At 48.2% G+C, this 14294-nt stretch overlaps 1 protein-coding gene across 4 annotated transcripts in view; it reads right to left on the reverse strand.

Annotated features, from left to right (window-relative positions):
* Positions 1-14294, reverse strand: part of RERE (arginine-glutamic acid dipeptide repeats) — a 171662-nt gene that overhangs the window by 12524 nt on the left and 144844 nt on the right. For all 4 annotated transcript variants that reach the window (XM_053997770.1, XM_053997769.1, XM_053997767.1 and 1 more), the window contains exon 12: positions 1802-1964. In XM_053997770.1, coding sequence (XP_053853745.1) covers positions 1802-1964 — 163 coding nt within the window. The remainder of the gene's footprint in view (positions 1-1801; positions 1965-14294) is intronic.

Here is a 14294-nt window from a genome sequence, read left to right on the forward strand (position 1 = left end):
GATTCAGCACCTGGTACATTTCCAGGTAAGCTGTCATTCAAATACCATCCGTGGTGAGTTCAAGAGGCTGTGTTCCAAACCCACAATTTTCAAGAGAGAAGGCGTTTATCTCTAGAATCTGGTCAAATTTAAAATCAAATATTCTATATTTAAGACGTACAAGATTCCATGAAAAGGTCCTGTAGTGGCTTTTCTGGTTTTTATTTTGTTGCCCAGCAGTAGAAGTGTTTGTGGGTGGAGGAATCAGTGCTTACATACAATGGACCTGTTTGAAAAACATGTTGAGATTCTTTTGGACAAGAGGCACTAAGGGATAACTAACACCAGCTTTCCTGTCCTTACTGCAGGACTCAAAGTTTAAACCTGTGGCACACTCACACTGCAAAAATGTCATGTTTTGAAGAAGAAGAGGATATGCAAAGAGTCTCCTTTCTTTGTGGAAAATTAGCTGATTACACATCTATGAGCTCAAAAGCAGCATCTAAACCACTGAAAATATGCAGGCATCACAAAAGCTGTATCTTACCTTCTAAACACCTCAGGAGTAAATATTTCCCTTTTGAGAGCATTGCATTTTACTAGTCCCACCACTATAAATTCACAACATAACAGGGCTATAATTTGGCACAAGCAGGAAGCCCTCAGGCTTCTTCTGTTCAAATCTTTAATTAGAAGAGAAGTCCTTGATGCAGGAACACTGTTTTTCTGAAGGCTCCAAGAGGATGTTTTGTACATGCAGGTTACAGTTTATGGATTAAAGCTCACAGATTCTCCAGTACTTGCCATCAGCATTTGTCAGCAACTCATTACCCTTCAAATTAACACAGGGTTCCACTGCCCTGATTCCTACATTAATACTTGCAGGTGTTCAAACCCTGACTGCAGAGCTGACCCCAGGCTAACACTTGCTTTTGCTAAATGAATTTTTATTCTCATCCTGCAGTCAGATCCATAAGGATGGGTCGTCCCAGCCACAAGCTCTCACATGCTGAGTATCTTGGAGTGAGCTGTGGAGTCCAGATCCTCACTCCTTGTGCACACAGAGACCAGCAGTAAATCCTACCAGTTCAGCAGGGAAAAGCTCCCAGCCCTTTCCTGCTCCTTCCCTTCTATCCTGGCCAGAATTCTGTGTCCTGCCTGCTCACCACATCCTCCACCTGCCCACGTTCATTTTTACATCTGCCAATCTGCCTTCCACAGCCCCTTTTCTCTATGAGCCACGTGAGTTTAGAAAGACTTAAACCTCCCAGGCTAAGAAACCCTCCCATATGGACCAAGGTTTCCATCCCTGTATGGACCCTGTGCAATGCAGCAGGCTCTGCTCTGGGGAACTGCTCTTGGGTTAGACACTTCTGGCCCAGGCAAGGCAGTGCTCCTCCTCAGACTGGCTGCAGCACAGCCTGAGCTCCAGCAGAGGGTAGGGGTCACCCACAAGGATGGAAGGGACTTCCTGACTTCCTTCCAAAGGCAGGGAGCACTTCCTTCCTTCTTTCTGTGCTTTCCAATTCCCATTACCGCAATAAGCCTGGAGAAAATACAACACCACACCAAGAAAACGAGCAGGGAAATCCAATCCCAGGGCAGCACTTCCATCCTTATGGGATGCTTTTATGTTTAAGGACTGCATAAATCACTGGGTGATCAAAGCCACCTTCCACACGCCAGCAGAAAGGTGCAGGAACAGAGAGGGCGACAGCCCGAACTCCATTTCCCTGCTGTCCCCTGGGAGGTGCGGCACCGTTCCTGCCCCTGCCCAGAGCCAAGTGCCCAGAGGCAAGTGCCCAGCCCTGCCTGCACTCACAGAACTCGCTGGAGGGGGGTCTGGAGGGGGTGTTGACCGGCGTGGAGGCCGTGCGGGTTTTGATCCTGCGGAACACGGCCTGGCGCCGGTGCCGCCGGTGCGCGCGCGAGCTCGCCGCCTCGGGCGTCTTCTTCCAGTAGTAATAGAAGGTGATCAGCTCCCCCTGCAAGCACAGAACACACAACACGGGGCTTAGGGGGACGTGCAAACCTGATCTGTCAGCTTCCTGCCTCCCCTGGCTCGCTGTGTGCCCACGGGGATTTTTCCAGGAAGAATCATGACGTAATTCAGCCAGAACAAAAAAAAAGAACTATTCAGGTAATACACACACACAAAAAAAACCAAAAAAAAAAAACCCTCATTATTTTTTGCTTGCTTTTGCAGAGGAGGAAAATAAGTAAATAAATGCTTTTTCACTCCTCCCCTAGGAAAGGAAAGAGGCTGGGAAGCCCCAGGAGCCAGCCTCCAGCTGGATGCTGCAGGTGGGCAGTGCTTCAGAAGAGGGTGCCCTTGTGTCACTGTCAGCATCCCCTGCCACCTCTGCTCCTCAGCCCTGCGAGCTCTGACAACCACCCCAAAGCTGCCACAGCTCCTGCTGCCCACAGAGAGAACAAGGCTCAGCCCAAAGAGACTCTGCCATTTTGTCAACCTCCGTTCCACAGACGGGTATTGTTCAATATCCCCGCGTAAGGAGCTGAAAGTTTGAGTACAAACATGTTCAACAACAAGCCTATAACCGTAACACAACCCTACCACACTAAATCGTGTTTTAATTTGAATATATATACCCACATCTAAATTAATTAAGCAGTTAAAAGAGCACACCTAGAGAAATGAGTGATAATTTCACAGCATAATGAATCTGGCTTACATTCAGGAAGTGCAGCAGCTGCCATTCAAACCTGCGGATGCAACGCTGAACCAAAGAACAGCATGTGGTTTTAATCTCTTTTCTCTTACTTTGAAACCCCATCATTTCCTGGCGACTTGTCTGCCTCTAAGGTAAAAGGTGTTGTTGCTTTCAAGTTGCAAGAGAAAAATGGAGAAGTTCTAACCAGCCCCTTGAAAAAAATCAACATCAGAACAAACATACCTGAATTGCCCACAAAAAGGGTTTCTTTGAACTGTGTTTTATGTGATCAAATAACCTCAGCCTGCTGCCTCCGTGGGGAAATCCTGCAGCCCCTGCTCCGGGCAGAGCAGGAGTTAACTCCAATAACGACCCTGCCTGAATCCAAACCCTCCCCAGGGCCCCAAACAAGCAATTACAGCCACAAGCAATACCTGCACCACTGAAACACTCCAAAGACAAAGGGAGGATGTTGTTCTAGACATTAACTGCTGACATTTAAGACACTTAAGAATTTTACCAGTGCCTAATTTAAAAATAGAAACCCCAGAAGAAAGAACACGACCACATTCTGGCAACAGGCAGAACAGATCATTTTTAATCTGTGCTGCCACAGACTGGGATGATGCTACTGATCCCCACCATGGAGCTGAACTGTGTTTGTGTGTTATATATTAAAATAACATACTCAGAGTGATGGCTGGTGAGGAGGAGCAAGTGGGCAAAACGTTACCTACAATTCCTGATTCTGAAGGACAAAAGCCCTACTAAAAATGTTAAAAACGTGTTTCCTGCAGAGGATCTGAAGCTGCCTGGTGATGAGCACACAAGGCATGGCAGAACAGGAGTTCTGAGCCCAGCACCCTGCTCTGCTCCTGCCTGTTCCCTGCACGTGTTTGCTTTAGAAATACCATTTCCCTGAGCCCATTGAGTGGGCTCAAAGTCCACCCAGGCCAGCTGTTTGTCCACTTGGGGATATGCCTGTGCCAGGAGCCAGGCTGGGCTCTGCAGGGAGGCTTTTGCAATGCTCTGCACAGGCAGAAAGTCTCTTGCAAATGAAACCAGTCGTTTTTTACCTATAAATTCATTTGTATCAAATCTGAGGTGTCAGCACCAAGGAGCAGGTCAGTAAATCCCATGTCTTTATGTCAGTGAATTAATGTGTCCTCTGACACATGGCAACAGCAGAGTAGGAAGCAATCTGTTCTCCTCCCATCATAAAATAGGGAATGGGAACCTATTAGAGCTCCATTTACACACTGCAAAGCCATCAGGTCCCAAGGGAAGTTTAACAACTTATACATGCAGATCATAAACCAAACTTTAAAAAAGCAAGGTGGATATTTATAGAAAATGCCAACCTCGTGGCCATAATGCTTCTTCCCCCTGAGACTCGCTCAGAAGTGCAGTCACAACTGCACACGGATAAAGATGAAGTCAAAGTCTATTTATTCAACAACCAGTTTTACCCCAGCTACAATGGACAGAGTAAAGGACTAAAGAATATTCTGCACCTCCAGCTCGTGGCTGGACTGCACGAGTGCAGCACTCAGTAAAGGGCTCTGGGAGCAAGAGAAGTCAGAGGGGGAGCACACACAGAATGAAACACTGCACAGGTACCCCACTGAAAGAATTCCATGCAAGGTGCCCTCGGATGCCACTGTCTGCCTGAGGGATTGACTGCTGCATGTGATCCTGGCAGGATCACACCCACCATCCTGGTGGCTGCATGGGTGGCACAGGCTGGAGCACAAAGGACTAAGTCAGGCAAGCTTTGGTTCCCCAAACAGGGAGCAAAAACAGCTTCCAGCCTCACTGCAAGGAAGTCAAATGAGCTTTAATCAAACATGCACAGTGCGTGCTGCTGAAAGCCAGGGCACATAAATTCAGGAACAAAAGCTGCTGCAGAAATCAATAGCCTCCTGAAACATTAACACAGGCCAGCATTGATCAAAGGCCCTGGGACAAAAGGCTGCCTTGCAAATTAGCTGCTGGTTTTGCTTGCAAGCAAACAGAGAGGCATGAACACTGACATGAATGGCCTGTAATGATCATTTTGTTCCCGGTGATCTCACCTCACCTCACCACAAGGTCTCGCAGTCAGCACATCCCACATCCCTGAGCTGTGCCAGCCTGGGGAGGGCCGGGCCAGCTGCTCCAAAGCTCTTTTTGTGGGCCCCAGACCATCAGCCCTGCCAGCCTGCAAACACACTGTCCTTGTCCTCTGGCTGCTCTGTGCAGGCTGGCTATTGCTGCCACACACAGTAAAGCCAAGGTAAAGCAGCCTGAGCCATCCCTCTGTCACCACTGGGCTGGCCCAGCTTGGGGGGGAGTGACACCCCTCTAACGAGATACAATTTATTCCTTAATTAGGAAGGGTGAAACCTCTAGGGTGACTGTACGTGCCCCATCCACGGAAGATGCTGTTAATGCCCTCCCAAACCAACTGCAAGGCCCAGCTTTTTCTTTTCCAGCCTGTGGGGAGAAGATTCCTTTCCCTTCCAGGATTCAGGGCTCCCTTCCTGGTCCCTGCAGCCCCACCTTCACTCCATACACCACCTCCTCTTTTCCGCAGACACAGCTCCATGTTTCCATGCTAACATCTGATGAACTGTCCCAAACACACATAAAGCAAAATGAGGAGCACTATTCAGGCTCTTAACACACCACATTTCCCTGACAACACCTACATTCCCAAGTTTCACAAGGCAGAGGGGATTATGTTCCTCACTACAAACACCAGTTCAGCTTTCACCAGCTCTGAAATGCATGCCGGGCTCACGACTGGAGCCTCCTGCCTCCTCCTGCCAAGGCCATTTCACCCCACGTTGTAGGTGCACATAAAAAAGTCACACTTCATCTCCTTTCAGCTCCTCTGCAGATTATTTCTGCAGAGGAAGATGTGGCTGGGATCCCTGTTGCAGGAGCTCACGGCGGGGAGGTTTCTCTGCCATTCCAGCTGACACCTGGAGCGCTCCCAGCCCTCACCTGCCTAAGGCAGCCCTGCTGCTCCAGCAGGGAACTGTCCTTGCCAGGGGCCACCTCTCCCCTGCCTGGCCCACTCTTTTCACTCTCACCTGTGTGTTCTGCCAGCTCCATCCTTCCCCAAGCACATCACCCCACCAGAGCAGCCCCTCCACCTCAGCAAGCCCCGGTTTTCCACTTCTTATCAGTGGTTTTCAACTGTAAACCCCACAACCCGAGCTGAGCCCCGTGCTTGTGTTTAGGCTTGCCCTGGTAAACAAAGGATTAAGGCTGGGTGTGCATCCCTGGACGGGAGGGTTCCGACAGCTCCTGTGCAAGCCAATCACACACACCCCAACTTCCCTTCAAGTATCTGTTAGGGTATAACACAGTGAGCAAACACAATAATTGCTGTTTAATTTCCCCAGAGCCGAGCTCTGACAGGGAAAAAAAAAATATCATGGGGGAGGGGAATAGCTTTGCAGTAATGAAAGAGAAAAGGGAGAAAAGGTAAATGACAGCACTCCTCAATGGCTGTAACCAGCCACGGCAGAGCAGAGGGAACAGATTGTCCAGCTGTGGCCTTAATGAATTCACAATCTTTCTGGAATGCTCCAAGATTTTATTAAGTCAACTCAATTTAGCTAATACTCTTGTAAAGTCCTGCAGTAAAACCAGTCTCCAGTGCTTCCCTTTTCCAGTGGATCCCCTGGCACAGGCTGGCTCCCTGCATCTGCTCCAGGGCAGGATCAGGACACGGGTTTGGATCATGGCACACCGAGCCTGAGCAGGGTCAGTCTGGCTCCTAAAGCTTCACAGAATAACCCAGGGTATTGCCCTGCACTGTTAGGAGACAAAACTGAAAATATCCATCCCAAAGCACCCAGGGCAGGGGTGAAGTGAAGCACCATCCCTGCAGGAGCTCCCCAAACAGGTGCATGTGGCACTCGGGGACACGGGTCAGTGCTGACCATGGCAGGGCTGGGTTAAAGCTTGGACTCGATCATCTTGGAGGGCTTTTCCAGCCTAAATGACTCTATGGCTGGTTCTCCTTATGGATCCATAGCACAGAGAGACAAGGTGGAACTCCTGCCTGGCTCTGAACAAGCTGAAGGACTGCGAAGTGCAGCAGGGCCCAGAGGAGCAGCCGTGTGCAGCTCCAGGAGCTGGACCTGGCCGTCCTTCCAGCGTGAAGCTCGGGCTCGCTGCCTCTGCCAGCCATGACAAATAGGTTTGCACATGCTCTAATTAAGCAGTAAGTCTCAGCAGCTTGTTCAGTAGCACTGATTAATGTCCACCTTGGGTGCACAGGAATCCTGCATATTCCAACACATTACTGAGGTTTTAAGAGAGGCTTTTAAAAACCAAGCAATATTTTACTTAACACTACAAAAAACCCCATTAAAAATCGTGGGATGCTCTCTAAGGAATCCCCTGCAGGTCTGGGTTCTCTGGCAGATTTTAGAAGTACAGCCGTTTTTCCTTGCAGCTCCTCTGGCCCTTTGTTATCTCCTGGATGGCAGCACAGCCCTGGCTCCACGGCCCCTGCTAGGAACTCCACCTCCAGTTTTGGGAGATTGGCTGCCCCCACTGTTTCCCTGCCCTGCACACAGCAAGGTTAAGCTCCCTGGTTTCATTTTTTATTTGAAACTCCTGGCAAACAGGCTGGGCAAGTGGGACTCCAAAGAGGAGACAGGTGTGTAACAAACCCAGGCTGACTCCTTGGGTTTTATGCTGTAATTTACTCCCAACACAGGAACAGTCACAGAATTTCCTGGGAACCCAGCCGAGGCTCCATCTGCATCTTCTGGATTTCATTTTGTTGTGGAAAAAACCTGCAGTCAGATAGAGCTTTCTGCTTTCTAATTGTTTCTGCTAAATGAGTACTGGTACCCTGCTCAGTCCTCCACTCACCGGGGAACAGGGAGCTCCTTCTCCTACAAATGAGGATTCTGTCTGAAGAGCTGCCACAGGTCCTGAGGGAACTGGGGCACTCCTGGGAGTCCTAAAATAAGCTTGGAACCTGAAGATTTCACTCCCAAGTTCCTCAAGCAGTGAAGAAACTAGAATAATTCCACTGTGCGTGAAACACGCAGGTCACACTTCTGTAATTGCCCCAGGAGAATGCATTTGCCCTTCTTAGCTCCTACTAATTCTCCCACATAATGGGTGAGTAATGGAATCGCTGTCAGAGGAGAGAGTCAGTGCAGGGACTGCAGAGTCAGGAGGCAAAAAGGAAATGAATACATGAGCTGGATGTAAATAATCTCTCCTTCGAAACAAACATTATCTGCAGTAACACAGCAACATTCCACCACTGTACAGCATCTTCCATCTGATGACAGAGTCAATGAAGTTTTACAAATTAAGTCCCAGCACATCCTTTTGAAGTTTTATGGTGTGGGGAAACAAAGAGACAGAAGATTTATAAATTGGCTGAGATCAATCCTGAGTGGGAAGGACAACTGTGCTGATTAACCCCAACTCTGTGAGCAGCTCCAACACTGACAGCCTCTGAAACTCCTTCACAATTCCAAGCCAGGCCTGCTGGACAGCCTTATCCAGCCTTGTAAAGCACAGGACTGGCCGAGTGCTCAACATTCACCTTCCTTCTGCTCTTTCTGACAGCTGGATATCCCTGCTTCACTCCTGCCTGTATGGCTTTAGCAACCCGCAGAGAAATCTAAACTATCCCCGAAAAAACACCAGTAACTTCTCTCTGTGCCACATCTAACTCGCCATTTCCATGCAGTTCACTTATTCATTGTTTGTAATTAAGGTTGCACAAACTGGCAGCAAATAAGATAATTAACGTTTTATGGAACTTACCCTCGCTATGCAAACAACTCTTTTTTCCCCTCCATTTTTAGGGATTTAAGTACCAGCTTAAACAGTTCTGCAAAACAAATGCAAAGCACACTGGGGCATTGTTTTAAGGCTGAGCCCCAGTTAAAAGCTGCTGCCCCCTTCTGCATCAGGCCAGAATGGAAAGAAAGCTTTTGTAATTAAGGCTTCTTCCTCCAGAGACTCCTCTTTGTTAATCAACAGAGTTCCCAATCCCCACAGGAACTCACACACTGTTGGCTGCATCCATTATTAATTATTAGAGCCTGTCCTTAGCAGTGGTGGCTCCCCAGGCCTGTGCAGCACTGCCAGGGTCACCAGGAATGTCCCTGGGGCTGGAGCCACCTCGGGGTTATCAAAACAGAGACAGCTCAGGACCTTAGCCTTATACACATTTGCTGAGTATTTATTTTCTACTCAGCTTTCCCTTTGCAACTTGCATTATCAACGTTCCTGGGGTCAGAAATCCTGATTTTCTCGACCACCTTTATCTGCAATGATTTACCTTTAGCCTCTGGTGCTGCACACAGCGCTCAGCTCTGCCCAGCTGCAGCACAGCCCAGTTCTGCAGCACTGCTGGCATGTTCTCACCCCTGAGCACACACACAGGGCAGGGAATGAGCTCAACGTGGTTCTGAGCTGAAATGCCTCTGAAAGATGGCATGAGGTGCTGCTTTCCTGAGCCAGCAGTGCTTCTGTTCCATTTCACAGCCCACATCAAAGGGCCGGGCTCACAGCTGGCCCAGGCAGCATCTCCCTGCCAGCCTCTGGTTCAGGGCAGGATCTCAGGAGCTGAACTCACACACCAGGACAAAAAGGAGAGTGGGATAAATACCCAGATAAATTGATGCCAGTTATTGAGGAAAGCTTTCAGGGCATTGTCTGCACTGGACTGTGTCTCTCCCACTCCACTTCCACCTCCCCATCAATACTGAGAATTACAATGAGAATTTAGCAGCACAATACCCAGAACAGGATTTGCTCAATGGAGGTGCCAATTATCCCTTTAACTGCACTCTCTTTTTGCACCAGCTCGATAATTAAGTTTCTTGATTGGGTATTGCTGGAGTTCAGGTTGAGGAACAAAACCCCATTTCCCTGCTGCTGGCCACCTTTCCCAGAGCCTAAGACACATCCCATTTTCACTCTGAAGCCAAGGGAGCCGTGGCTCCTGTGGGGGTGTGTCAGTGAGAAGCCAGCCATGAAGCCATAAAGCACTTCCAACCACCACACTCCATCCTGTAAACATTTTTCTATTTATCTGCCCTTCATTACATGCACAATCTTATTATCTCTGCACATCCTCAAAGCGACAGCCGTCAGGGTCACCCTATAAAATATACATGGGCAATGTTACATCTAATGACTGGAGCAGGCAGGGAAATGAAGGATGGGAGGAGTGGAAAACCGCAGGATGCTTGAAAGGGATCATCAGTTATATCTGTGCATTTCCTGAGGTGATAATTGAATGACAGTGGCTGGGAGGAAAATCCATTTCTGAGCCTCGGAAAGGACTGTTAAGAAAGAACTGGTTTTGTGCTGGCAGCACGTAATGGCTGCCAGGAAATGGGAACAGCTCCTGCAGCCACAGCAGCTCCTCTGCTCCATGGATTTCACACAGGGGCTGAGAACCACATCCAGAACCATCAGCTACTCAAGCCAATAAAAAAATATCGACAGATTTTGGTCATTTCATCTGCCACCCAGACTGCCTGTTGTTGTGGTTTGCATGTCATCTTTCATTAATTTAAGTGAAAGGCCAATTTGTGCATGTGCATGAGAAAGGGACACTCAGAACACAAGGACAGAGCATTGTCTACTTTCATAATTCCTGTTTAAACAAAGTATTAAAATTTTAATTCTGCTATTCAGCAGAGAACTTAATCCCCCTGCATCCCAGGAAGGTGTACAGATGCTCATTTGTTTCCCAACAACTGAAAATAGGTTTGTAATTATTAAGAAAGTTTTACTATTTCAAAAATATTTTCATTCATGCCAGTTTTACAAATAGACTCAAACTAAAATCACCAAAACCCTTCCTGAGCTATAACTGTGAGGTTTTTTGGGGTTTTTTTGTTTTTGGTTTTTTTTGTTTGTTTGTTTGTTTGGGTTTTTTGTTTTTTTTTTGTTTTTTTTTTTGTTTTGTTTTTTTGTTTTTTTGGGGGTTTTTTGGGTTTTTTTTTTTTTTTTTTTTTTTTTTTTTTGTTTTTTTGTTGTTTTGTTTTGTTTTGGTTTTTTTTGCTGCTCGGTGAGTACTTCACAGCCGTAATTCCAGTTGGTATTTCAACCAACCCATTCCCAGGGAAGTGTCACTTGGGATCAGAACTCATCACTGCAGCCCTGGCTGGGGTGACACACCCTGCAGGGCCATGGGCAAACACTGGCCTGCAGCTCACACTCACCCTGGCCTTCTCTCACTGCAGTACTGGGGAGGGGCAGTAAAACAACCCCCCACCCACACCAGCACCCCAAGCTCAGGGAATTCCCCCATCCAGCTGCAAATTCCCCACGTGAGATGGATGGCATCCTGCTGATGTGAGGAGAGCATTTCCAGGGGTGATTTCCCCTGGCAGAGCACTCCTGGCCCCGCTCACCTGAGCAGCCTCCAGCACTGAGCACAGGAGCTCCCAGTCACCTGCCAAGGCCCAGTTTAAGTCACCCACTGGTCCCTGTGTGGGCAGAGCAGGCTGAACTCATCATCCCTCAGCACCTCTGGGGCACTTTGGATGGGCTGGAAGATGTTCCATCTGCTGCAGCCTCTCTGGAACAGCCACAGTAAATCCTGCACATCTACAGGCTGCCAAGGACTGCCTGCCTGTTCATCAGAGCTGCTGCTTCTGTTTGCTGCCTTGCAGGAAGCTGTCTCCTGGCCTCCCCAGGTTAAGTTAGAATCCATTATACTGGCAGGTTTTGTGTTACCAGGTGCTGCACACTGAGAAGATAACACACCGCAAAACCAAGGAAACAAAACCACCCCAAATGAACAAAAAATACAGAATCTGAAACCTTGATCCCACTTTCCATTTTCGACAGGGCAAGGAGAGCTGAGAGGTGAGGAAGAATTAGCCACTTGTTTCTCAGATGTCACATTGTGTAAGTGCTTTTATTTAAATGCAGAAATCAGAACTGAAGGTCCACTTGGTCCTGTGACACCACCAGCAGGGCAACGGTGCCAGCAGCAGCACAGTCTGAACTCCTGATGGGTCTGACCACTGACCTGCATTCCACACTTGCACGCACCAGATGTTTTAGGTTTTCCAAACACATCTGTGCTGAATCACACAAAGCCTGGCTTGTCAAATGTACACACTCCCCTCCCTGCCACAGCTTCCTCCTTTGCGAGCTCGTGACCCGTGGGGGAGCTGCTGGGGTTTGAGAGTTTATTACAAATACAGCAGCAATCAGAAAATACTGGTAATTATATACAGGAGACAATCTCTGTAAAATTATCCTCCCTGCTAATGAGGAATGGGAAGATTTAATCTCCTGGAAACAACATTTTTACAAGTCCTCACACCTGGTTATTTCACGATGGAAACTATCAACCCCTCTGAATCCATGCTGAAGACAGACAGAATGTGACCTCTTAATAAAAATCACTAGCACAGGATGTCCAACATCTGAACAGGCCAGATGGAGGAAGAATCCCGTCCACTTTACACCTGGGAAGTATCAACTGAGCTCAGACAAGCCAGCAGCTTATCACTGCAAACTCACCAGGCACAGAGGGTGAGGGAGGACGGGCTCCTGCCCTGAGTTATGGACACAGCAAACACAACCTCTCAGCACACTCCTTGTCACTAAGCCCTGATTTTAAACAGACTCTGCTGCTCTCAGATCTGCTCCCTGAACAGCTGTTTTCCTTTTGCTGCTCTCCAAGAACAGCTCCCTAAACCAGTAGATATTCTAGATTAAGTGTGGAAGGTTGAGGGGTGTTTCAGTGTTTTCCTGTTTATCAGAGCAATGTAAGAAAAGAGGAATATTGAAGCAGGACATCAAGCAACCCCCCACCCCCAAACCACAAAGAACTGCCACGTAAGCTGCTTATCCCTCAGTTATTGTTGCTTCCCTCCAGTCTCAAATTCTTTTTGTCAGGAAAAATCCTTAGCAAGCAAAATGTAACTAGAAGACAAAGCTAAGAGTTGTAAAGCAGCATTAGGAAGAGCAATTCATTGTAGCTCACTATAATACCTATACAGTGAGCTCAGAAGTGAAAGAAATTACCAATTCTTTCCAGCTCTGTTCCGCCCTGGTGTCTCCAGCAAACATTAATCCGAGCTGCTCCCTCAGAAGGTGAATTTGATCCCCACAATCAGGGGTAGAGGAAAAGGGCAGCAGGAATTTGGGGCATGGCTTAGGGCTCCGACTCCTGAGCTCCTGCAAATGGAAGTGCAGCTCAGGCCAGAGCCCTCGCCCTCCTCTCCAGCCCTCTCCTCACACAAACACTGCGGGGTCTGCCCGTGAAGGAACCCAGGAATCCTCCCCTGTGCCAGCCAGGCTGTGCCAGCAGCCTTGGGGACAGGGACAGTGACTCTGGGGAGCTCCACAGGCAGAGGTGACAGCACTGATCCCCTGCCCTGAACTGTAAAATGCAGGTGAACCCAATGGGAAGGAATAATGATGTCCAACATCAGTTCAGAAGGATGAATGATTTCTTTATTATAACTATGCTATAATACATTCATATACTATACAAAGGAAGATAGTAGAACTACAAACCTACTTTCTCTAACTATCATATCTAACTACTCACAACTCGTGACCCTCTCTGAGAGTGCAGCCACAGGTGGATTGGATTGGCCATCAGACCCAAAAAATCCTCACCAGAATCCAAGCAATCACCCCAGGTAAACAATTCTCCAAACACATTCCACATGGGAAAAACAAGGAGCAGAAATAGAAATTGTTTTCTCTCTCTTTCTCTCTGTGCTGCTCTATGAAAAATCCTGAGAGAGAGAGAGAAATGTGCTGTCCCACTGCCCAGCGTGGCAGGAGGGGTCAGTCTGATCAGAGCTCGGATTCAGCACAGCACTGAGGTGTCAGAACCCAGGAGAGGAGCCCTCAGAACAGGGAACTTCAACCCCACAGGAAGGGACATGTTCCATCAACACCTGCTGGCCTCCTCCTCTGGGAGCCCGGCTGATGTTTCCACTTGTGGGGCTCTTGGAAGGACAAACTGTTATTAACTGATAAGCTGCAGCCACAGAGTTTCTCAAAGTGTTGGAATACTAATCTCCAACCCGTGCACTGCCTGCAAACAAAACTGCACACAGAAACCTCCTGCTCTGCTTCATCCCTGATAGCCAAAATTCCCCACTGCATTCTTCTCTTTAAACTTTCTTTTTCTGAAACAGGTTTACTTCCCCTGCAAACAAACCAGCCACCCTGTGGTCCTAGACAAAGCACAACAGCTTTCATCTATGAGAAGGTTTCATTTTGTTCTGGATTTCACTGACTACAGCAAAATATCACACCCTAAATAAATTCTTCAGCAAGATGCAGAGACCCAGAGGCACAACAGAGTGCTGGAAAAAAGCCTGACACGGAAGTTCAGGGTGCTGATTTGGCTGCCATGTGCATGTATGGAAACTGGAGTGATAAGAGTGGATTTGGGGGGGACACATTCTGATTTTCCCTTCCGGCTGAGCAAGATTTCCATTTGTGAAACAACAGCAGTGCTTGACACGGCGCTTGGGCTCGTGGCCAAGCTCAGCACACAGCCACAGGCAGGGCACAAGGAGCATTTCCTGCAGACATGAGCACTTGTACCTTCTGGAGGGGTTTGCCTGCGCTGCCCCACCACGTCCAGCCTCAGAAGGGCTCGGTGACACGCTG

The sequence above is a fragment of the Vidua macroura genome, chromosome 23, assembly GCF_024509145.1.
Source record: "Vidua macroura isolate BioBank_ID:100142 chromosome 23, ASM2450914v1, whole genome shotgun sequence".
NCBI classification, from domain to species: domain Eukaryota; kingdom Metazoa; phylum Chordata; class Aves; order Passeriformes; family Viduidae; genus Vidua; species Vidua macroura.